At 57.2% G+C, this 22,627-nt stretch overlaps 1 protein-coding gene across 1 annotated transcript in view; it reads right to left on the bottom strand.

Annotated features, from left to right (window-relative positions):
• Positions 1-8,034: 8,034 nt before the first annotated feature.
• The window catches only part of MYH9 (myosin heavy chain 9), a 93,223-nt gene continuing 78,630 nt past the window's right edge, over positions 8,035-22,627 (bottom strand). Inside the window, exons 25-41 of the mRNA XM_086712376.1 lie at positions 22,303-22,474; positions 21,344-21,556; positions 20,823-20,967; positions 19,275-19,481; positions 19,036-19,140; positions 18,633-18,785; positions 17,333-17,581; positions 16,074-16,286; positions 15,739-15,951; positions 15,294-15,455; positions 13,487-13,615; positions 12,406-12,494; positions 12,192-12,315; positions 11,715-11,923; positions 11,139-11,247; positions 10,863-11,035; positions 8,035-9,620 (exon numbers count right to left, since the gene is read on the bottom strand). Of these exons, the coding sequence (XP_086568502.1) occupies positions 9,503-9,620; positions 10,863-11,035; positions 11,139-11,247; positions 11,715-11,923; positions 12,192-12,315; positions 12,406-12,494; positions 13,487-13,615; positions 15,294-15,455; positions 15,739-15,951; positions 16,074-16,286; positions 17,333-17,581; positions 18,633-18,785; positions 19,036-19,140; positions 19,275-19,481; positions 20,823-20,967; positions 21,344-21,556; positions 22,303-22,474 (2,783 nt within the window). The 3' untranslated portion in view covers positions 8,035-9,502. The remainder of the gene's footprint in view (positions 9,621-10,862; positions 11,036-11,138; positions 11,248-11,714; positions 11,924-12,191; positions 12,316-12,405; positions 12,495-13,486; positions 13,616-15,293; positions 15,456-15,738; positions 15,952-16,073; positions 16,287-17,332; positions 17,582-18,632; positions 18,786-19,035; positions 19,141-19,274; positions 19,482-20,822; positions 20,968-21,343; positions 21,557-22,302; positions 22,475-22,627) is intronic.

Below are 22,627 nucleotides of genomic sequence, written 5' to 3'. Positions count from 1 at the left end.
CTTTGTCACTTCGACCCTTGACACTTGCTTCGAGTTATGTTTTGTCCACCTCTGCTTGTTTCGTGATCTTCTGGTCATTTTTTCTGTAATTCCCCTTCCTCCTGATTCTTCCGCTTGACGGCCAGATAAAAACCACTGTGAGGTACAGAATTCAATGAACTATCCATACACCTGCGGCCTGACTATCTACTGAGGACGCAGAATGGATTCCAGACACGGATGGACTCCACCAACCAGGCTGGGGTTGCAGACACGTCAAGTGAGGATTAGGCATCTTTTGAGTCCAGGGACATGCGCTGAGCCCCTCCCCCCACCCCCCCCCCCCCACTTGGGGACCCTAGAGATCTAGCGACTATAAAATAGGGCTCAACTTGACTCCCAAGATCACAAGAAGAGTCACCCAGGATGACTCCAGTTCCAGAGTGGGGGCGGCGGGGGGGGGGGGGGCTTGGGGCAAAATCGTTGGTCAGCAAGCAATTTCAGCCCACTATGAAGGCAATCCCAACTCAGTGGGAAAGGGACCCTAACATTGTTGAGGGAGGTGTCCCCCAGCATCATCTGGTGGAGGCTGGGGGGAGTCAGCAGGCGGGCACACAGCTAGCACCCCCATGCAGTCTCTCCATCCCGTGGGGAGGCAGGCTCGGTTCAGCCACGCTGGATGTTATGACTTGTATGTTTCAGTGTACCTGCTGCCGAAGCGAGCACTTGACTAGTATGTTTCAGAGCAGGGACCCCACCTCTTGGTTCTCCCTTTCTCTAGGGACAGTGGCGGGGGGGGGGTGGGGAGTGGGGAGCTGTAAACTGGGCATGTGACAATGGGGACATCTGGAGTCATAGGGTGGCTGGCAGAGACAGACATCTTAGGATTTCAGAGCGTGGTGAATGCATCCATGCTGATGGCACCTGGTCACTCGGGGGACGTGGAAGGGGAGCCACGGGTCTGGGTCACGTGTTGCAAGGCCATTAGGACCACGCAGTGGACAAATACTATTTGCCTTTGCTCACATCAGTGGTAAAATCGGGCGCCGAGTAGCAACTGTCAAGTTCAGGAAGGCTTACAACAAAGTATGAAGATAATTCAGGGTGCCTGGGTGGCTCAGTCCATTAAGCGGCTGACTTCGGCTCAGGTCATGATCTCGTGGTTCGTGGGTTTGAGCCCTGCATCGGGCCCTGAGCTGACCACTTGGAGCCTGGAGGCTGCTTCCGATGCTGTGTCTCCCTCTCTGTCTGCCCCTCCTCCGCTTGCTCTGTCTCTCTCTCTCTCTCAGAAATAAACGCTAAAAGAATTTTTTTTTTTAATTACAGACGACAAACTCAAAAGCATCGTCTTAATAATTGTATGTTGAAGCCAAGGCAGGTAGACGTGTGGTTAATGTTAATGTGTGTATGAGGTTTAAGAGAATTGGACGCATTCTCAGAGTGAATAAAGCAGCTTTTGGATTCCAGTTGAAAACAGGTAATTGCGTAATCAATTTAGATGAATGATTTCAAGTCAGAAAGTACTGAGGGTGTTGCAAATAAACTTCAGCCCAGAGGAAGCAGCTTCAAGTTCAGCAGGTCCCCAAACAGGATGAGTAAGCCATGGTGGGCGTGGGGATGGGCTGTGAGAGCCACATCACCAGACATTTCCCGGGCGTGTGTGTGTGTGTGTGTGTGTGTGTGTGTGTGTGTTGGGGGGGGGGGGCGAGAATCAGCCTCTACCCCCAGCAGTCAGGAGATCGAAAAAAACTTCTTGAAGACGTCTTTGCAAAAAGGTGACTTTATTAAAGCATGGGGACAGGACCCTTGGGCAGAAAGAGCTGCACTGGGGTTGTGAAGGGTAACTCATTATATACCTTCCGGTTGGGAGGGGGTCAGGGATAGAGTATGTCTCTAAGGAATTTTGGAAGCCAAGTTTCCAGGACCTTGAGGGGCTAGCTGTTGCTAGGGAAACACCATTTATCACCATTTAATAAAACCTCAGTCATGAGACCCCCCTCAGATGCATATGGGAGGGCATAAGCTTGGAGCATGATTGCCAGCATATATCCTGGGGCAGCTGACATAAAGGAAGTAGACTTCTAGGATCCTCGAGGTTGGAACAATGTTAAGCCAAGGTTCTCTTTTGCCCCAGCAAAGTGTCATCATCAAGGGAGCTGAGCAACTAGAGGGAGGTCACTCTGTTGGTTTCCAGGACTTGGCAATGGGCTGTAGGCAGTAAGGGAAGTTAATTTTTCACTTGCCTTAGTTTCCCACATGGCAAGCACTTAAACCCCTTTCCTTTGTTCTTGGGTAGCCAGGAGTGTCCGAGGAATATCACACAGATCCCACCTGGGGGCGGGGGTGGGTGCTGCCTTGTACTCAGCCTTCCTTATGCTTCCTCATCAATAGCATCTAGCTGCTGTGGAAAACAGTATGGCAGTTCCTCAAAAATTTACATATAGGTGAACATCGGGCAAAAAAAATTACCACACGACCCCACACTTCTGCTTGGGGGTATACACACAAAATAACAGAAAGAGAAGCTTCCAAGAGCTATTTGTATTCCCGTGTTCAGAGCAGCATTACAATATCCAAATAGCGGAATATCCAAGGATGGACGGGTGAGAAAAACACGGTCCACCCACACGGTGGGATATTATTCAGCCTTAAAAAGCAAGGAAAGCCGGACACCTGCTGCAACATGGATTAAAACTTGAGGGCATTATGCTCCGGGAATAGGCCAGTCACGAAAGAGAAAGATACTGCACGATTGCGCTTAGATGCGGAACTTGGTCACATTCATAAGGACGAAAAGTAGACGGTGGGTGGGCGGCGGGTGGGGGCCAGGGGCTATGGAAGGGGTTGTGGGGAGCGGGCGTTTGAGGGGGCAGAGTTTCGGTTCTACAGGATGAAAAGAGCTATGTGGACCGATGGGTATTTTGTGTCTGGTCTCGGCCTAACTGATAACCAATGCTGTGGTCGGGACAGCCTTTTGGTTCTCATTAGGACTGCAAGGTGGCCCGCAGCAACGACCAGCGAGAGACTGAAAAAAATACGGGTTTATTGCTTACCAGCCCAGGAACTTGATCAGCACATTTGGGATCACGCAGCAAGTTCACGGGTAGAGAAAGCGCGTGTACAAGGGCCTGGGCTTCTGCTTTTACTGGGGCTGAGGGTGGGGGCCTAGGGTTTTGAGGGCTCGCTCTTTTCTTTTAATGTTTATTTTGAGAGTGTGCGCGTGCATGCATGGGGCGAGTGGGTAAGGACAGCAGAGAGAGGGGGGCAGAGAGAGAGAATCCCGAGCAGGCTCCACGCTGTCAGCACAGAGCCAATGTGCGGCTCGGTTCCACGACCCTGAGATCATAACCTGAGCCGAAATCAAGAGTCGAACACTCAACCGACTGAGCCACCCAGGCGCCCCATGGGCTCACTCTTTATTGGTGACTAGAAAGCTTGGGAGAAAACAAAACAAAACAAAACAAGCGACCTAAATGGTCAGTTATCGAATTCAACTAAGATTTCTTTTTTTAAAAATATATATATTTTTAATATTTACTCACTTCTGGAAATATAGAGACAGAGTGTGAGCAGGGCAGGGGCAGAGAGAGAGGGAGACACCCGAGGGGCCACCTAAGATTTCTAAGACAAAGAAGCCTCTGGTGGGGGAGACAGCTCCTTATCTAGCCGTGTTTATGCAGATAGCCCTCTTTGAAGTGGATGCTCTGGCAATCAAAGCTTAAATCAGAAATTCTATTACAAAAAACACAAACCCACAAAAAAACAAAAACAAACAAAACCAATGGTGATGCGGTCCCACAGCACAGAGAAAGTGTTTAAAAAAAATTTTTTTTATGTTTTTATTTATTTTTGAGACAGAGAGAGACAGAGCATGAGCAGGGGAGGGGCAGAGAGAGGGGGAGACACAGAATCCGAAGCAGGCTCCAGGCTCCGAGCTGTCAGCACAGAGCCCGACGCGGGGCTCGAACTCACGAACTGCGAGATCATGACCTGAGCTGAAGTCGGACGCTTACTGACTGAGCCACCCAGATGCCCCAGGAATTAAAATTTTTAATGAATTACTTAAAAAAAAAAAAAAAAAAAAAAAAAGGACAGGGGCACCTGGGTGGTTCAGTGGGTTGGGAATCTGATTCTTGGTTTTGGCTCAGGTGATGATCTCACGGTTTAGGAGTTCGAGCCCTGCATCGGGTTCTGTGTTGACAGTGCAGAGCCTGCTTGGGATTCTCTCTCTCTCTCCTTCTCCCTTTGCCCCTCCCCTGTGCAGGCACGCATGTGCTCTCTCTCTCTCAAAATAAATAAACTTTAAAAAAGCAAAAAATACAGGGGTCCTGGGTGGCTCAGTCAGTTTAGCGTCCAACTTCGGTTCAGGTCACCATCTCGCGGTTGGTGAGTTCGAGCCCCGTGTCGGGCTCTGTGCTGACAGCTCGGAGCCTGGAGCCTGTTTCGGATTCTGTGCCTCCCTCTCTCTCTCTGCCCCTCCCCCACTTGTGCTCTGTCTCTCAAAAATAAATAAATGTAAAAAAAAATTTTTTTTTTAAAGCAAGAAATAAGAGTATAGTTACCGTGATGAGTCCTGAGAAATGCAGTGAATTGTCGAATCACATCGGACACCTGGAACGAATATAACACTGTATATTAACCAGACTTGACTACACGTAAAATGAAACAAAAAACAAACCAGCGAAAGGAATGAATCCTTAAAAGCCCCACCTTCGTGGAAGAGAGTAATGCATGGGCGCCTGATCCCTTTATAAGCTTGGCATCTCCACCCAGGACGGTATTCGCTACAAGAGCCCTGCGATGAAAACCTTTCTTCTCCTTGCCTCGCAGAAAACTATGGTTCAGATGGGCGAGATGATTTGCTCAAGACGTGGGGAGGCCGGGGGGGGGGGGGGGGGGGGGCCTGCTCTGGTTTCTTGATTTCTTTTCTGGCTCCTGCCCTTTCCCCGGAGAAAAGGGGGGGCGGGCCCTGCAGGGGGCGCTCTCTGCGGCTCCCTCTCCACGCAGCCTGTGGCACCAGCAGGAAGAAGAAAGATCAGCATCATCTGGACGAGGGAGGACACTCTCCAGGTAGGAATTTCGTCCTCTGCTTTTAAGAAACAGGGGGAGGCTCCCTCCCTGCCCAGACACACCCGGCCAACGAGAAGCCGCCACACCCTTGAACTCTTCTTCTTCCCCGCTGAACTCGCATTCAGAGCAACCCTCCCCAGTGTCCTCCCGACGGGTAGGAAAAGCCGCCTTCCCTTTGTCTCTCCAGACTCGCGTGTGGTTCGCCATGGTCTGTCCCGAAGGGCGATTCCTCTGCTGTTCCCGAAGGAAGTCATTTCGCGGGTAAAAGAGCTTTTGGATTTTTAAGGCTGGCAGCCCAGAGGGAGAGAAATCCTTAAAACCCTCAAGTATTCCAGAAATGTACTTGCCGGCCCTAAACTCTCCCTGTTGGCTCGAGATAAGTCCACGAGACTTCACGTACCGCGAGATCTTGCTGCCCGGTCTCAGCGCTCAGCTGGTGGGGGAGGGGGGCGAGCCCGGCAGTCTGAGCCCCCGATGACGCACGGCGGCTGCCACTTGGCATCACGGGCTCCTGACCTAGTGCCCCGCCTCCAGGGGGTCAGGAAGGCGGCCCTGGCACGCTTACATCAGCGCGCCGTGGCCCAGACTCGGCCGTGTCCAGGTCTCCCGTCCGTGACCTGCGCACACTGTGGGGACGCTGCGCAGCCCTGCCTGAGTTTGCCTCCCCGATTTTCGCTGTGACTCAGTTTCCTTGCTTTGGGGAAGAGTACATACCTGACAGGGGTGCTGAGGGGGCGACGAGAGGCAAAATAGGGATGGCGCTCGGCACACAGTAGGTGCTCAGTTAATAAGAACTGATATTTCCTTTATGTGATGTTTACTTTTGAGAGAGAGCGACAGAACGCAGGTGGAGGAGGGGCAGAGAGAGAGGGAGGCACAGAACCCGAAGCGGGCTCCAGGCTCTGAGCCGTCAGCCCAAAGCCCGACGCGGGGCTGGAACTCACGGACAGCGAGATCTTGACCTGAGCCCAAGTCGGATGCTTAACCGACTGAGCCACCCAGGCGCCCCTAGTCACAGACTTCAAAAGGAAAACAACCACAGACTCACAAGACAAAAAAGCACGGTCCCGTGTCCCTTACACCCAACTTTCCCCGATGAGGACAGCTCACGTAACCGCAGTCATTGTCAAGGCCAGCAAACGGACCCTAGCACCGCGAACTAGCTGGCAGACCTCACTCAAATTTCACTCGTTCCCGCACACGCTCGTTTTAGACATAAAGATGGTCCTGCGACGTGTTACCACCGGTCCAGTTCAGGTGACCATCGCAACACTCGAGACCCTTCTGTTGCTGCTGGGGCGCTCCACAGGACCGACCCTTGAGGGTGACACCTTCTCAGGACGTCCCTAACTCCTGGCGACCGCCGATCTGCTGCCCACCTCCATAATTTGGGCCTTATGAGAATATTTCGCAAGCGGATTCGTACAGCGTGTAACCCTTCAAGGCCAGCCTATGAACGATTCACCCAGAGTGATGCCCTGGAGCTCCATCCGGGTTGCTGCCTATATAAATAGCTCTTAACTTTCTGTGGCTGAATAATTGGTCTCTAAAGGAGGGACAGGACCTCGGAGGCCCCTCCCAACCTCCTTCCGCTGTGCCGGGAACCCCCGCGGAACCCCCACGTGTGGAGGTCTCACCTCCAGGAGCCAGTGGCCCTTCCACATCGCTTTGCTCTTCTGCAGGGAGAGTCCTGGGCACGGCTCCCTCGCCTCTGCCCCTGTCTTTCTCTCTTTACTCCCTCCTTGTCCTTTTCCAAAGTGCACTCTGTGAACCTCCTTCCCCCTCTGCCTGGTGGGCGGGTCAGGCAACCCCAGGACTGCCCAGCCCTTGTGGGCAGAGGTGGGGACCCCGTCCAGCACTACCCCTGCGCAAAGTGCAGCCAAGTCACGGATCTCAGAGGGGAGAACCGGTATTTGCCGAGTAGCTGCAGGGGGTTGAGTGGGGGGGGGGGCGGTCCCCTCAAAAGATGTGTCCATGACCTAATCTCTGCAACCCCTAACCGTGACTTTATGTGGAAAGACCTTAGGTCTCTGCAAATCCTCTAAGTTAAAGATCTTGAGATCGTTGCAGGTTGTCCGGGCGGGCCCTAAATCCGATGGCTCGTGTCCTTACAAGAGACACAGAGGAGAGACGACAGGGAGCTGGGGGGAGGGCCCAGGCAGAGGCAGAGATTGGAGGGACGCCTGGAGCCAGAGAGGCAAGCTCTCCCCTGGAACCCCCCAGGAAAGGGCAGAGCTAAAAGGAGGAAAAGCACCCCCAGCCCTTGGGTGGCGCCCCCCCCCCCCCCGCCCCCAGCTCTGTCATCTGCCGGGCCCGCGAGTGTCCTCGCTGGAAGCTCACAGCCTTCCTTAGCAACCGAGGTGGCCAAACAGAGGTCCCGGGACGCTGGCGGGCGGGGCAGCCACTTGGGTCCACAACGCTGACCAAGGGGGTGGGTGCCATGGCTCTTCTCTAAGGAAGGCCTTCTCCCCCTCCCTCCCTCTTGTTCTCACTGCCCTCCAGGTGCCCAGCAGGGGGCCGGGGTTGTGCTCAGCCTATGTTAAAAGAACGAATAAACCAATGAGCAGATGAGAGCTTCAGCGGTCCCCAGCAGTCCTGTGGAGTCTCCCGTGCTGACACACGCAGGCCCAGTCACCGCCTCCCTGGGTCCTGCTTATACACAACTTGGGATGAACCCCCCACAGGGCAGGCTTTGCTTCGTCTGATGACTCCGGAAGCTCCTGGAACTTAGCATCCCGGTCTGTGTCCCTGTCCCCAGTCAAGCACACAGTCGGTACTCAATAACGGAAGCGGACTGAGGTTTCTAGGAGTCCCTCTTAGCGGACTGAGGTTTCTAGGAGACCCTGGCCACTGGCCCAGCCTCCGCCATGCTGAGCTACCGGCAGCTTCTAGAAGATGTGCAAGTAGGTGCCCGCTGCGGAAGCAAAGCACAGTCCCTTCCAGGCCACCCGCTCTGGCAAGACAAGACACCGGCAGACACATGGCTCGTAGCACGTGGTACTCTTTATTGTGACGCTCAGTGGAAAACATCTGTAAACCAGCTAACTGTAGTGGTGACAGCCGTAACGCATGCTAAGGCACTTTTATTATATAAAAAAGGGGTGGGGCTGGGAGCTCCGTTCACTCCTTTGTGACAGCAACTGGGACCTGAATTCAGAGCTTTTTAGGCATATGTAGCTTTCGTGTATCTTCATGATTTGTTGAGTTTGTTTCCTTTAAAAAAAAAATGCCTTCTTTGCCATAAGTAAGTCTAAATGCAGCATATACAAAACAGGAACACAGGTGAATTAATTCAGCAGCCAGTGTAGACCAGCGCAGGACAAACTATTCTCTTCTAAACGTGGTTCCAAAGGAGAGGCAGTGATAAAGACTTGGAATTGTATCATTTATTATAAGAAGGGGAAAAAAAAAGAAAACTTTTTTTTTTTTCCTTTCAAAAACATCTGTGCGGATGGCAGAGATTCAAACCGTACTCAGTCAATGCTGCAGATAATCTACCCTCGGGCCCCAGTCCTAGAGTAGGTATGAGATCACGGGAGGGCCACTGGCCCTTTGCAATGAATGCTCTGGCTGTCAGACTTGGGACAAGTCCCTTAACCATTAAATATATTTGGTCCCCAAGAATGTTGGGAGAAGCCACTGCGGGCCTTTCCAGCTTGGCCCCTGGGCCCGGTCTGCTTGGCCCCACAGCCTCGCTGTGGCAGGGGGCAGGCTGCCCTCGGCAAAGGAGGGAGGGGGGCCGTCATTGCACTTGAGACGCTGTAGAATCAGGAAGAGGACAGTGGCGCTGCCCAGAGGGGGTGGGGAGGAACGACCCTCCTTCCCCACCCCCCCACCCCCCCGCATTCTGTGCCCTGCACAGAGGTGGCATCCCTGGGCCTGCTCCTGCCCGATCGCCCAGGGCCCACGGGAGTAGGGGGCCGACGGGCCGGAGGGTGTGAGGTCACCGTGTGTGATTGCCAACAGCAAAGAAGGAGGGGGAGCTGGTGGCGGAGGAGGGGGAAGGTGACAACTCTGCTGGGGTGTCGAGCTATCAAAACTTCTTAGTCTGGAGAAAAATAGATTCGTAGAAAACTCTCTTGCCCGTCCCCGGTGGCCTGCCCGCCTTGCCTCACCATCTTGTGCTTTTTGGCAAGAGAGGGCCAAAGATCCTGCTGGTTGCTCTGTTCCCAGGCCAGGGGCCCAAGACTCTGACTCTTTGGTATCAGATTCTGGGGGGCGGGAGGGGAGCAGGAGGCAGCTGCAGCAGAGGAAGCCAAACGCCCTCAAAAAGGCCTGGGGGGTGGGCAGGGGGTGGGGTGCAGGCCTGAGGTCCCCTGGCCTGGTGGGATGGGGTGGGGAGGTCACGATCACAGCAGTCCCAAGAAGGCGGAGGGGGTGCTGCGGGGGCTAGGAAGGGGAGGCGGAGTCGTCTGTCGGTCGGTCCGTCCGTCTCGGGCAGCAGGAGGAGAGGTTACTCGGCAGCTTTGGCCTCGGCCCCGTCGGCTTTGCCGTCCACCTCCTCGTCCGAGCAGTCACCAGCACCTTTCCGGGCCATCCGGCGGGGCACGACAAACGGCAGGTCTCCTCGCCTGGGGGCAGAGGCACAGGGTCAGCAGGGCCGGCCAGGGTGACTGAGTTCAGCTCACACATTTCAAAGCACTTTAGAGGGACCCCAGGCCCCAACATCGCACGGGGAGAAGTAACACGGAGCCTCGGGAACACAGCCTCCCGCTTTAACCCGAGACACTGGTGAAGACAAACATCAGCAAGTTGGGACTGATCGAGAGGGAGAACGCCCAGAAGCAGAGGCACCTTCTGCAAAATGCCACCCTTCGCTCAAACTTCGAGCACACGGGTGTAACCAAGAGATACAGAATAACTCCACACGGTACACAGATACCAACACCCTCTTCCCATCACGTGCAAGAAAATACTAAGTCCTGGCTAGAACATCTGCTCTCGTCACTGTTTCACATTTTTTAACATTGATTTCTTTTTGAGAGAGAGAAGCAGGCTCCAGGCGAAGTCAGACGCTCAACCACGTCTTAATCTTCTTTAGGCATAAAAGCAACGAGAGGGGCTCCTGGATGGCTCAGTTGATTGAGCCTCTGACTTCGGCTGAGGTTATGGCCTCACAGTTCGTGGGTTCGAGCCCTGCGTTGGGCTCTATGCAGACAGCTGGGAGCCTGGAGCCTGCTTCCGATTCTGTGTCTCTTTCCTTCTCTGCCCTTTTCTTGTTTGAGCTCTCCTTCTCTCTCTCAAAGATAAATAAACATTAAGTTTTTCTTAAAAAAATTTAAAATTTAAAAATTAAAAAAAAAAAAAGGAGATAAGAAGTGAGACCTGGGGGAAAGACTCATCTGATACTTCTTGAACGGAAACGCTCCTCGAGAAACGCAAGGCAGCCATCCTTGTGGGCACGGGCCTTGTGACTGGGCACCGGGACTCACTCAGCAAACGTTTACAAGGCACCTAGCATGTGCCAGGGATGTGCCCGGTCACTTCCAGCAACTTCTAATGCAAAAAACGCAGCACGGAAACATCCTCGTCGCGTTTAGAGCAGCCACGTGAACAGATTTTTCAGATGAGATGGGAACGAATTACCCAGTTTCACGGTTTACTCAAAAGGCCGGGCAACGGCCCAGGGGGCAGAGCCCGCCCAGGGGGGCAGAGCCGGCCCAGGGCCAGCGCGGAGCACAGGGCGCCTTGCCCACGAACATCTAGTTGATGAATGGAACCAGTTTCTAGGAGCCGAATTTGGTGAAACGCGCTCTTCGGAGCGCACTGACTTTCGGGAGGAGAAGGAAGGGTGTCGAGGGGGCCGGGCTCACCTGAGCTTGTTCTTGAGGGAGCTGACCTCGCGGTTCATGGCGTCGGCCGTCTCGGTGGCGTCTTCCAGCTCACGCTGCAGTTTCCGGCGGGAGGCGTTGGCCCGCTGGGCCTCCTCCTCCGCCTCCTCCAGCTGCCGCTTGAGCTGCTTCAGGCGGGTGGATGCCTTGTCAGCCTGCAGAGACGTGTGGCCGGTGGCCCCGGTTAGGGGCTCTGATGCGGGAGGCCGGGGGACCCCTCACCAGCCACGACCCGGGCGGCCCCGCGCGCAAACACACCTGGTCCTTGAACTGCTCGGCGTTCCTCCGCTCGTCATCCACCTGCAGCAACACGTCCTTGAGCTTCTTCTCGGCCCGACGCACCTGCTTGCAGGCCGCCTGGCGCTCCCTGCGAGGCACAGACGCAGCGGCTCAGGGACCCTCCCTTCGAGGGTCCAGCCACACGCCACCAGCTGGACAACCTGTTCTGGGGCCTCGTGGGCATTTCCTCCCCAGGGAGGCCCTGAGGCCGAGGCGGGCCACCTCCACCGAACACCCCAGGTCCCCTAAGGGAGGTGCCGTGACCAGCCCCCTTTCACAGATGAGGAAACAGGCTCAGGGAGGGAGGTGACATAGTCCAAAGAGCAGATGTGGAGCCAGTAAAGGGGAATTGAGATGTGGGGCCCAGTGTGACACCCCCCCCCAGTACCTCCAAAGAAGCCTCAGTCTCGCTGAGCCCACAGGAACCCCCACCTGCGTCTGAGTCAGCCCCCAGACAGCTGTCAAAACCCCCGCCGTGGAGGTGGCCCTCAGGCTCCGACCCCGACCCCGTGAGGCCCCCGCGGGTCGCTGCAGGAGCCGAGCAGGGGCACCTACTTGGTCTCGTTGTCCAGCTGCTCCTCCAGCTGTGCGATCTTGGCCTCGAGGGCGGCGATGGAAGCCTTGTATTTGGACTTGACAGTGCCCTCCATCTCCTGCAACTTGACCTTGAGCTCCTTGTTCTGGCGCTCCAGCTGCTGCCGCGCATTCTCGTTTTTCTGGGCGTGGCTGCGCTCGAGGTTCAGGTCGGTGTTGATCTGGTCGATCTGCGGGAAGGAGGGCCGGTGACCCGAGGAAGGCTGGGGACCCTGGCTGGGGCACACGTGAGGCCGCTGGGTCCCGAGGGGCCCCTGATAACACCAGCCCTGGGGCCGGCAAGCTCTGGGTCTTCCCAGGAGAGGGAGCTCCTCCAGAGCCAGGGTCCAGGACGTGCTCCCCTAAGCACCGCGAGCGCTCGGCTTCCGCCAGCCGCCGTCTGGGAGGAGCGGAGCCTTGTCTGGAAGGAATGCCCGCGCAGCCCCGGCCCCCGCCCACCTGCAGGTTCGCCTTCTTCAGCCGGTCGTTCACCAGCTCCGTGTTGCCCTGCTCCTCCTCCAGCTCCTCCTCCAGCTGGGCGATGCGGGCCTCCAGGCGCCGCTTCTCCTCCAAGGCCAGGGCTCTGGGCGAGGGCAGGGAGGAGTGAGAAGGGGCCTGTCCCAGAGGCGGGACACCCCCAGCCCCCAGCCGAACACGCCACGCCACGGCTCACCCTTTGCCGCTGCTGTTGGCAATCTCGTCGGCCAGCTCGTCCCGCTCCTGCTGGGCCTGGCGCTTCGCACGCTCGGCAGCTGCCAGTTCCTGCCACGGGGACCCAGACGGTGACCCCCCGGGGCGGCCCAGAGCCCCGAGAGCCCCTCCTCCCTTTCCTGGTACTCTGCAAGCGCCACGCTCCCGGAATCCTGGCCCTTCCTCTCGACCCCCCGCCCCCCCCCCAGGCCTGCCTCTTCCACGAAGCCCTTCCTCATGAGCCCCTCTAACTCACAGGGCTGATTCCTTCCTCTCAGACCATAGCTTAGGCACCACATGTTTGCAAAGCCCCTACGTGTAAGTGTTAGGAACCAAGCCATATGCTGGGGATGGAAATAAAAAACCGTCCTGCCCTAACGGATATGCTGGTTCCTCTGTGTTCTGGGGAGACCAGAAGTCGGGGGGATAAGGCAGGGATGTAATTAGGGTGAGAGCATGGGGGCTCTGAAAGCCTCAACAGAGACCCACACGTGACCTCAGAGGGAGGGATCAGCCCAGGCCCAGGCAGGAGAGCACAGCCCTCAGGTGAGACTGGACACCGGGCCCGGGTAGGGGCACCGGGCAGCCAGTCGGCTCACGGTACAGGAGACTGCCTAGGGCCGCCAGAAGGTTTTCACAATATGCCCCTCGCGTGTGACCAACAAGGCTGGCAGGTGGGGGGCATGCCGCGCACCAGCGCTGGAGAAGGACCCTCCTTCCAGGTGCCAACTCCCACCAGGAGGTGACGATTACCACCAAGCCTCATCTCATGCAAGGGAGCTGGCCCCAAATGGTGACAATTTAATTCACACACACGTTTTACTCACACGAGGGAGCCTTGCTGCTTAACGAAACCCCTCGGGGATTTCCTTCATAAAGCAAACCCCCCCCACCCCCACCCCATTGCCGGAGTTGGGCTAGTTCCTGGCCAGCAGCGCCCGGTGTGGGGGGAGGGGGGGCGGGTGCCCAGGCTGGCTGGACGGAGGCCCTCCGCTGCCCCCTGCTGGCCAGAGGGCAGCGTCCCCCCGAGTGCCCCCCGAGTGCCATCCTCGCGGCCTGCCCACCTCCTGCAGCTGGATCATCTCGGCCTCCATACTCTTTAGCTTCTTCTCGTTCTCCTTGGCCTGTGCCAGGATCTCCTCGCGGGAGGTGCGCGTGTCTTCCAGCTCCCGTACGTAGTCCTTCATCTGGGCCTGTGGTGGGCAAGGGAGGCTTGGCACCCACCGCCACAGCTGCCAGCCCCCCCACCCTGCGCACGGACACCCTACCCACAGGCACCGGAGGCTGGTTCTCGGCCTGACGCCGTATTTAACCAACTCAACAGCGATAAGGACAAATGTTTCTTTACCCTGTGTCCTTTTTACACTTTCGTGACCACTAAGGTTACAGGGCATGGTTTTGGCAGTGTTAGTCACTGGTTACACATTAGTTCGAGCTGCTGTCTGGGTTTCGCCTTCCACGACTTCCTGTGGACTCGAGTGGGGCGCTCTGGAGCTGTCCCCCCGTGCCACCCACCGCTCTAGGTCAACGCCCACCTGCCAGGTCAGCCCCGGCCAGAGGTAGAAACCCATTTCCTCTGTTCTTCTCCTGTGATTTAAACTCTAAAGATCTTGGTCAAATAGGGTTTTGTTTTGTCTTTTTTCTGTTTTCTTTTCCCCTTTCTGCAGATAAATCCCAAATTGGGATTCTCTAGGCCAGATGGTACCAGGTGGAACCACCACCAGCAACGAGAGCATCTGGGCCCTACGACCTCGCCCACCGACACCGAATTTGGTCTTCCTGTTGCTGGTTTTCTGGGTGTGATGTGGCTTCTCAAGGATGTTTTTTACGATTTATTATCTTTAACACTTATTTTTTTAAATTTTTTTTTTAACGTTTGTTTATTTTTGAGAGAGACAGAAACAAAGCTTGAGCGGGGGAGGGGCAGAGAGAGAAGGAGACACAGAATCCGAAGCAGGCTCCAGGCTCCGAGCTGTCAGCACAGAGACCGATGCGGGGCTCGAACCCACAAACCGCGAGATCGTGACCTGAGCTGAAGTCGGACGCCCAACCGACTGAGCCACCCAGGCGCCCCTCTTTAACACTTATCTTGATCAACACTGAGTCACATACAGAAGTGCTCAATCACTATATCATATACCTGAAACTAACATAACTCTGTACGTTAACCACACTGAATTTATCGTAAGAATAAAATTAAGGGGCGCCCAGCTGGCTCAGTCAGTTAAGCGTCCGACTTTGGCTCAGGTCATGATCTCCCAGTTTGTGAGTTTGAGCCCCACATCGGGCTCTGTGCTGACAGCTCAGAGCCTGGGAGCATGCTTCAGATTCTGTGTCTCCCTCTCTCTCTCTCTCAAAAATAAACATTAAAAAATTTTTTGAATAAAATTAAAATTAAAAACATGTAAGCGAGTAAAACTTGTGAACTTTAATCACTGGTGAGAACTCTCCAAGTATGTGTTCTGTGCTCTGTGCTGCATGTAGGGTTCCGTGCTCAGGTCGGAACCTTCCATCGCCGTCCCCCAAGGCTGGATTGGGTGGTTACGTGGGCCAGATCTGGTTTACTCTGGAAATCTGCCACCAGGTGACTATTTTCCTAACGTCATTGAGTTTCCAGGTTTACGTGGGTTTCTTTGTTTAATGGGCGCAAAGCCTACGATCTTAATGCAAGTTTGCTTCTGTTTTGCTTCCACTTGACCCCTGGGTCTGAGTCCCCACCCGTGAGATGGGGCTAAGGGCACGCGGGTCCTTCCTCAGAGAGGGGAAGGCGGTGCCCCTCGGCACTCAGCAGCGCCCCACTAGTGTCCCAGACCCCTGCGAGGCCAGAGCCGCGGGGGCAGCCGCGCCCAGCGTGGCCCGGCCTGACCTCACCTGCAGCTTCCGCAGCTGCTTGATGGCCTCGTCCCGGTTCTTGTTGGCTGAGTCGACGTGGGCCTCCAGGTCTTTCAGGTCCATCTCCAGCTTCTTCCGAGCGGCCACCGCCATCGAGCGCTGCTTCTTCTCGTCCTCCAGCTCTGCCTCCACCTCCCGCACCTGGGGGACGGGAGGGCGGTTCGGGCGGCTGCACCAGCCCCCAAGCCCTGCTCCACTCCGTGCCTGGGGGGGCTACTTGGGGCCAAGGACGATTACTGACCGAGAGGGTCCCTGACCCCGGTGACAGTGGGCTGGGGCGCAAGGACGTGGGAGGGGTGGACAAGGAGCCCAAGACAGCCCGGGGAGAGGAAGGAGAAAGGAAGCCGACCGGAAACTGGGGTGCGAGGGGGGCGCCCCTGGCCACCTCTGCCCGGGGCAAGGGCAGTGGGAGGACCGTCCGCACCTGTCTGACCAGCTGCTTCTTCTTCTCCTCGCTCTGCTCGTCGCGGCCCTGCAGGTCCCGCTCGAACTGGGCCTTCATGGCCTGCAGGTTGACCTCGAGCCGCAGCTTGGCGTCCTCGGTGGCCTGCAGCTCGTCCTCCAGCTCCTCCAGCTGGGTCTTCATCTCCTCCACCTGCTGCTCCAGGGCCCGCTTGGACTTCTCCAGCTCGTGGACCTGCCCCCCCGCCCCAAGGGGACCACATCAGAAGCGGAGGGATGAGGCCTCTGGCCTCGGTGTCCGCTCAGCCCCTCTCCCCCCCCCCGCCACCACAGGCCGGCCACCAGCTCGGTGCTCACGCTCTTGCCGACGTCGTCCTTGGAACTCATGAGGTCCTCCATCTCTGTGCGGAACTGCTTGTTGAGCCGCTCCAGCTCTGCCTTCTGCTCCACGGCCTCCTCCAGGGCCCGGGCCAGCGACAGCGCCTTGGTCTCCTTCTCCCGGGCCTCCGCCTCCGCCCGGTCGCGCTCCTCCGCGTACTTGGCAGAGATGGTCTTCTCCTCGGCCAGCAGCTGGGGGAGAGGTGGTCACGGTTGAGCGTGTGGACCTCAGGCGGGCAAAGCACGCGGACCCAAACTCCTTGGGGGATGAGGGCCCCAGGCGCTGGTCCGAGGGGAGGGGACCGCGAAGAGCAGGCACAGGCCACCGCTTCTGAGCGTGGCGCGTGCCGTGCGGGGTGTCCTTGGAACCAGAGCCGGGCAGAGATCACCTCTGCCGGTGCGCTCTGAAGTCTGCTTGCAGCATTGACCATTTACTAATCGTGGTCCTGCAGGTCCCATGGTGCCCCTTCCGTGGGAACCCACGGGACACCTTCCCCTCTCAGAACCAGAAAAGGCTCTGCTCTCCTTAACAACCGGTCGGCGCTTCCCCTAAAAAGGAGGTCGGTCTGGCTGCTGAGAGGCCCAGATCCCACCTGTGCCCCTCATGAAGGATGCCCGGGCAAGTTCAAGTTTCCGGTGTCCACCCTCCACGTGGGCCCACCCACGGCCAGACCTTATTTCCCCACCTTCCTGTTCCCTCTGCCCCAACACCTCTTTGTCCCCGACCCGCTCCTTAAAGGGCCAGACAGTGAATGCGTGAGACGCTGCAGGACTCTGTGAAACCACGAAAGCAGCCGGAGACACCGGCACGTGAGGGAACGTGGCAAGGTCTAACGCACTTTTGCCCACGGCAACAAGTGCAGGGCCGTACCCGGCCGGTTGGGCCGATGCCGGACTTACTGTTTTTCTATCCTATCCCACCATCCGTGTCTCTGTAAGCTGCCTCAGAGTATTTGGAAGGAGACAGAGATACGACACATAAATAAAAACCCTAAACAACAGGGGCACCCGGCTGGCTCAGTCGGTAAGACACGTGACTCTTGATCTTGGGATCATGAGTTCGAGCCCCACGTCGGGGGCAGAGTTTACTTAAAAAGAAAAAACATCCCCACTCATTGTAAAAAGGGCTCATCATAGGCCATTTGAAAGATGTAAGGAACCAGAAAGGGGAAGAGACGCCCTCCCCGAGGGGGACCACTGAGGCCCTCGCACGCAAGGCCATGCTGTGCGGCACGTACCTGGTCGAACTTCTTCTGCTTCTTCTCCAGGTTGGAGGCGGTCTGGCGCTGGTGATCCAGGTCCACGAGCAGGTCATCCAGCTCCTGCTGTAGCCGCGTCTTCGTCTTCTCCAGCTTGTCATAGGCGGCCGCCTTCTCCTCGTAGCGCTGGCTCAGCCCCTCTAAGTCCTTCTGGAGCTTCCTCTTGGCTTCCTCCGCTATCTCCAGGCACCCCACGCCGTCCTCCATTTTCTTCTTCACGTCCGTCATCTGGACAGGAGCACAGACTTAGGGAGGTAGCCACCCCGTGCCCGGGACGGCGGCTTGCCTGCTACCTCATGGACGGAGGCCCAGGCACGGGGACGCCCCTCTTCCACCGGGGCGAGAAACGGGGTTTCCGCAGAGGGCCTCTGCCTAGAGTGGGCGGGCCAGGGGGAGGCCTCCCAGTCGTGACGAACACCAAGCCTTATTTTACAGAGACGGGCCAGAGGGGAGGCTCCTCCATCGGCCTCTCCCAACGGACACAGTCTGCGGGAGGCAGGAGTGCCACAGACACCCGTCCCACAGCCCCTCCCTGCTCCGGGAGACACAGCTGCCGCCCCGTACGTGACAGCTACTCCCACCCAGACTGTCACACGGGCTCCGGGCCCACCCCGAGGAGGTGGGGCGGGTCTCCTGGCCCAGCACACTGAAGTCCCAAGACGGGACGTAGAACAGGGCTCTTGACCTAGTCTTGGTTGCGGGCGCTTTGATGGTCTAGAAAAAAACTACGGCGTCCTTCTTAGAACGATGCTTTAATACGCATAAGACGTATAGGATCACCAAGCAAACCGATACGGAAAAATGCGGTTACCGGGTGCTTTTTTAAGCCGTGATACAGTAACCCACGTGCTGCCCTAGTAGCACGTCTAATACCAGCTCCTGAAGTGGCGGGGAGCACGAGGACACCCCCAAAGCCCCGCCTCAGCTCCGACGCGGTGACCGGCAGTTTCTATGGAACCCCAGCACCGCTGCGGTCATGGCTTACTGCCTGTATTCCTATCGGAAGAAAACGCTAAACATCAGCCAGATTGGTGGCCAGACAGATGTGACGTCGCCTCTAGCCAAGTTCACGGATCCCTGAATTCTGCCTGGGTACCCCTGGCTAGGAGCTCGGGCCGGGGAGGGTGCCTGGCTCCGGACGGGCCTGAGGTCCAAATGTGCAGGCGGGTGCCCCGCCGGAAACCACCCCTCCCCCCACCCCCCCAAGCCTGCAGAATCCAGCCAGTTTCCCTGGGTCATCCGTGCGGCCTGGGGCATGGAGGGAGAGTCGGCACTGAACCTGGGCGTGGAGGGTGGCGATCTGCTTCTCCAGGTTCCGCTTGGCCTCCTCCTCCTCTTCCAGCTGCTCCTTGAAGGAGTTCTTCTCATCTTCCATCTGCTTCAGCTTGGTGCTCAGGCCCAGCTTCTGCCGGTTCTCCTCCTGCAGCAGCTCCTACACCAAGGACGAGCGGGGGGCAGGGGCTCAGGAGGCGCCGAGTCAGAGCCTCCCGGGCCCACACCCTCGACAGGATGGAGGAGCCGGTCCCTCTGATTCGGGGGACAGCTGGGGGCGCCAGGAGGACCCAGAGACCCCGTGGATACAGGGGAGGGCGGCTCATCAGATGAACTGGGGCAGCCGATGCCGCAGGGGCTCAGCGTCCTTCCAGGAAACGTCCGGGGCAGGGACCGGCCGCCATCCTTACCTGTGTGTCCTGCAGCTGTGACTCCAGAGCAGAGAAGTCCTTGGTGAGTTTGCTGGACTTGCTGTCGGACTGGGTGAGGAGACCGGTCACGTTGTCCAGCTCAACCTGCACGGGGACGGAAGAGACAAGGGACAGGGACTGTGACTGCTCTGGCCCCACCTCGGCTCTCAGGCCAAGGTGGACCTGAGCTGCTGTCGAAGGCACCCCTGCCCAGGTCCGGGTCCCAGCGGAGGCCTCACCTGCAGCTTGGTGACCTTGTCGGCCAGCTCCGTGCGCACTCGCTCTCCCTCGGTGAACTTCACCTGCAGCTCCTGCAGCTGGGCCTCCACTTTCTTCCGCTTATGCTCGGAGTCCCCTTTGCCCTGCAGCAGGACCTTCACCTCGTTGGCCAGCTCCCCTCGCTCGTTCTCCAGGGTCTGCTTCGCCTTCTCCAGGTTGGCTTTCACCTGGTGGGGACAAAGGCAAAGATGTGCCAAGGGGCGTCGGTGCCCCGGCGTGAGGCTGGTCTTCCTAACGGCACCGGGGGAACCACCAGGTCCAGAGACAGAACCTGCCGCCTCTGCAGCAAAGACACGGGCCAAGTTCAGGGGATGGCGTGCGGGCAAGAGGTGTGGGCTCAGAAAGCCAGGCCTGGTCCATCCTCGTTGCTCAGCTGGACGGGGTGTTTGGCACGTGCCCTCCCCTCTGAAACGATCCCTGCCAGCCTCCCTCACCAGGCAGAGGGGACGTTCAAGTGTGAGGTGTTTTCACGGCTCATCTACCACGACTTTGGTGACGTTATCATAAGATGAGGGAAATTATAACTGCTCAGAGTCAGGCTTCCAGTAAAGCCTCTTTGAAATTTGATCTTCCAGGTAATAACATAAACATCTTCTAAAAGATACAAGAGTGGCGTTTACAGACTCAACTGCACACGCCATTCTACTTTGCGCTGAGCTGGCTGCAGGGTCACAGACAAGTTCGAGGGGAGCTGTATGAACTTGAAGGCATGTCAGGTGAGAAAAACTGAAGGGCAGGGAAAGGCTCCCCCAGAAGGGAGGCCGGTGGACACGGCGTGCTTCTGAGAACAACACGCAGGCCTCAGAATATTCTCAGGCCGCCGGGAAGAGTGGCTTGGCACTGGGAGCCACAGCACTCAGAACGTGTCTAGAGAAACTGCCTGGCCCAGCCACCTGCCCAAGACTAGCGCGGTGAGCAGCCCAGGGCTTCCCACCAAGATCCAGCTGACCGCTGAAGGTGCTGCACAGAAAACCCTAAGGCTTCAGCACCAGGCCATTCCAATCCCTTGAGGCTTTCTGGCCTGATGGGATCCTGAACAAAATACCCATGATGCTAATTTTTGAACAACTTACTGACCCCTTATTGTTCACCTGTTCTATGCGCCGTCAGCCCCACCCGTCATGTATTTGCATGAGACAGACTATCGTTACACATGGGGAAACTGAGGCAAGCAGGCTCTTCTCTGCAGGCTCGGCCCTAGCGAGTGGCAGCAGGCCTCCAGGATGGCCTCCCTGGGCAGCACCCCGGCACCGCCTTCAGTCGCAGATTGGTCCCCACCAGCAGCCCGGCACCGCCCTCAGTCTCGGATTGGCCCCCGCCAGCAGCCCGGCACCACCCTCAGTCTCGGATTGGCCCCCGCCAGCAGCCCGGCACCGCCCTCAGTCTTGGATTGGCCCCCGCCAGCAGCCCGGCACCGCCCTCAGTCTCGGATTGGCCCCCGCCAGCAGCCCGGCACCGCCCTCAGTCTCGGATTGGCCCTCGCCAGCAGCCTGGCACCACCCACGCACTCGCTTCGTCTGCTCAAGCTGCTCAGCCAGCTCTTCCACAGCCTGCGAGTGCTTCTGCCTCATCTCCTGGATCTGCGCCTCGTGGGTCTTGGCCTCTTCCTCGAGGGTCTTCTTCAGAATGTTCACTTCCTGTTCGCGTTTGGACCTGGAGAGAAGCACCCTCAGGATGGAGGCCAGGCCTGGGCATGCCGCCCGGGGCTCTTTTTCCCTGGTTGCAGATATGCCGGCAAGGGGCAGCGGCCGCCCAGCCTTGCTGCCCAGGCGCCTCCTTCCTCGGCTGTGCACCCTCCAGCCCGGGCTCGCGGTCCTACTTTGTAGAGAAATCCGTGCCCTTTCAGCCTTAAAGCCCGCCCTAGCCTCACCCGAACTCCAAGCCAGATTTTTCAACACCCTAGGGAGGAGCTGCCGAGGGGGCATTATCCTCTCTGCCTTCTAGTGCCGCCCGCCCCCCTTCCCGGCCTCCCTCTCCCTGCCACCCGCCCCTGCCCCCAGTGACTCGGCTCCTTGGCCTCGTGGCAGACCTGAGCTCCTGCTGGGCTGCTGTGGAGTCCAGAGTGTCCTCCAGTTCCGTTTTCAGAGCCTCCAGCTCCTCCCCGAGGTCCCGCTTCTGCTTCTCAGCTTTATTCCTGGAAGCTCGCTCAGATTCCAGGTCTTCCTGGAGTTCAGAAATCTGTGATTCCAGCTCCCGAATCTTCTTCAGGGCCATGTTCTTCTGGGTGGCTTCCTCCTCCACTCTGCCAAAGAGACCACGGACATCAGGAGGAGGTCCCTTCTGCCTCGGGGAGCAGGGTCTGCAGAAGAGGCTTTGGAGAGGAGCAGCGGAAGCCGCTTCTGGAAGTCATAACCATGGCTCTTAGGCGCTCCTCTCCGCAAAAACAACATCGGGAGCTTCCAGCAGGTTTAGGAGCAAAACCACTTTGAGACCTAGAAAACCTCACAGAAGAATCACTTCATTTTCCAAACATAACTCAATGCTCCAAACATAAAAATAAATAAAGATTAAGTGTTAAAACGAAAACACTTGAAAAGGGAATAAAATGTTACAGCCCGTCATGACAGCAACTGAGTAAAAACACGAAGGTTGCCGTAGACAATCTGTGAGGGATAATCCCATGTCAGTGCAGGTTCCATGAATTGGAACAAATGTGCCACCCTGGCCTGGGACGTGACGGTGGGGGAGGCCATGGGAGGAGGGGCCTATGGGATTTCTGTGCACCTTCTGCTCAATTTTGTTGTGAATCTAAAACTGCTGTAAAACAAAGCTTTTTTTTTTTTTTTTTTTTAAAGCACGCCTGTAGCCAGTAAGTTTAAAATGCAAGAGAGGGAAGGCCTGTGGCGGTTGTGTGACGTAGCAGATGACTTTTAGAGGCCACACTCGTAACTTTTAGCGGACAGGACAGGTCTTGCAGTGCAGTGGCTCCAAGATGACAGGGTTGGGGTTGGGAGGCGTGGGGGGGGGGGGGGGGGTCGCTGCCCTCACCTGGCCAGCGCGGCCTGTAGCTCCTCCTCTTTCTTGGCCAGCTGCATCTTGAGCTCGGCGATCTGGGCCTGCAGCTCGGCGATCTGGTCGTTGAGGTCGGTGGAGTCTCCCTCCAGCTTCCGGCGGGTCTTCTCCAGCTCCTGACGCTGCTTCTCCTCCCTCCGGAGGCGCTCTGGGGAGGAAGCGCGGGGAGCCCCGACACAGCCCTCAGCGCCTGCTGATTTTTCCGTCTTTGTTTTCCATTTTTTACATAAAATACTGAGTTTTTGTTCCGTACCATACGTGAACCTTAAAGGATCACCGCACGCAGACACTCGTACCCAAC

Source organism: Puma concolor, chromosome B4 (assembly GCF_028749965.1).
Source record: "Puma concolor isolate L17-30 chromosome B4, mPumCon1.1.hap2, whole genome shotgun sequence".
NCBI classification, from domain to species: Eukaryota; Metazoa; Chordata; class Mammalia; order Carnivora; family Felidae; genus Puma; species Puma concolor.
Note: the sequence above shows the minus strand (reverse complement) of the source record. Positions and strands in the feature narration are given on the sequence as shown.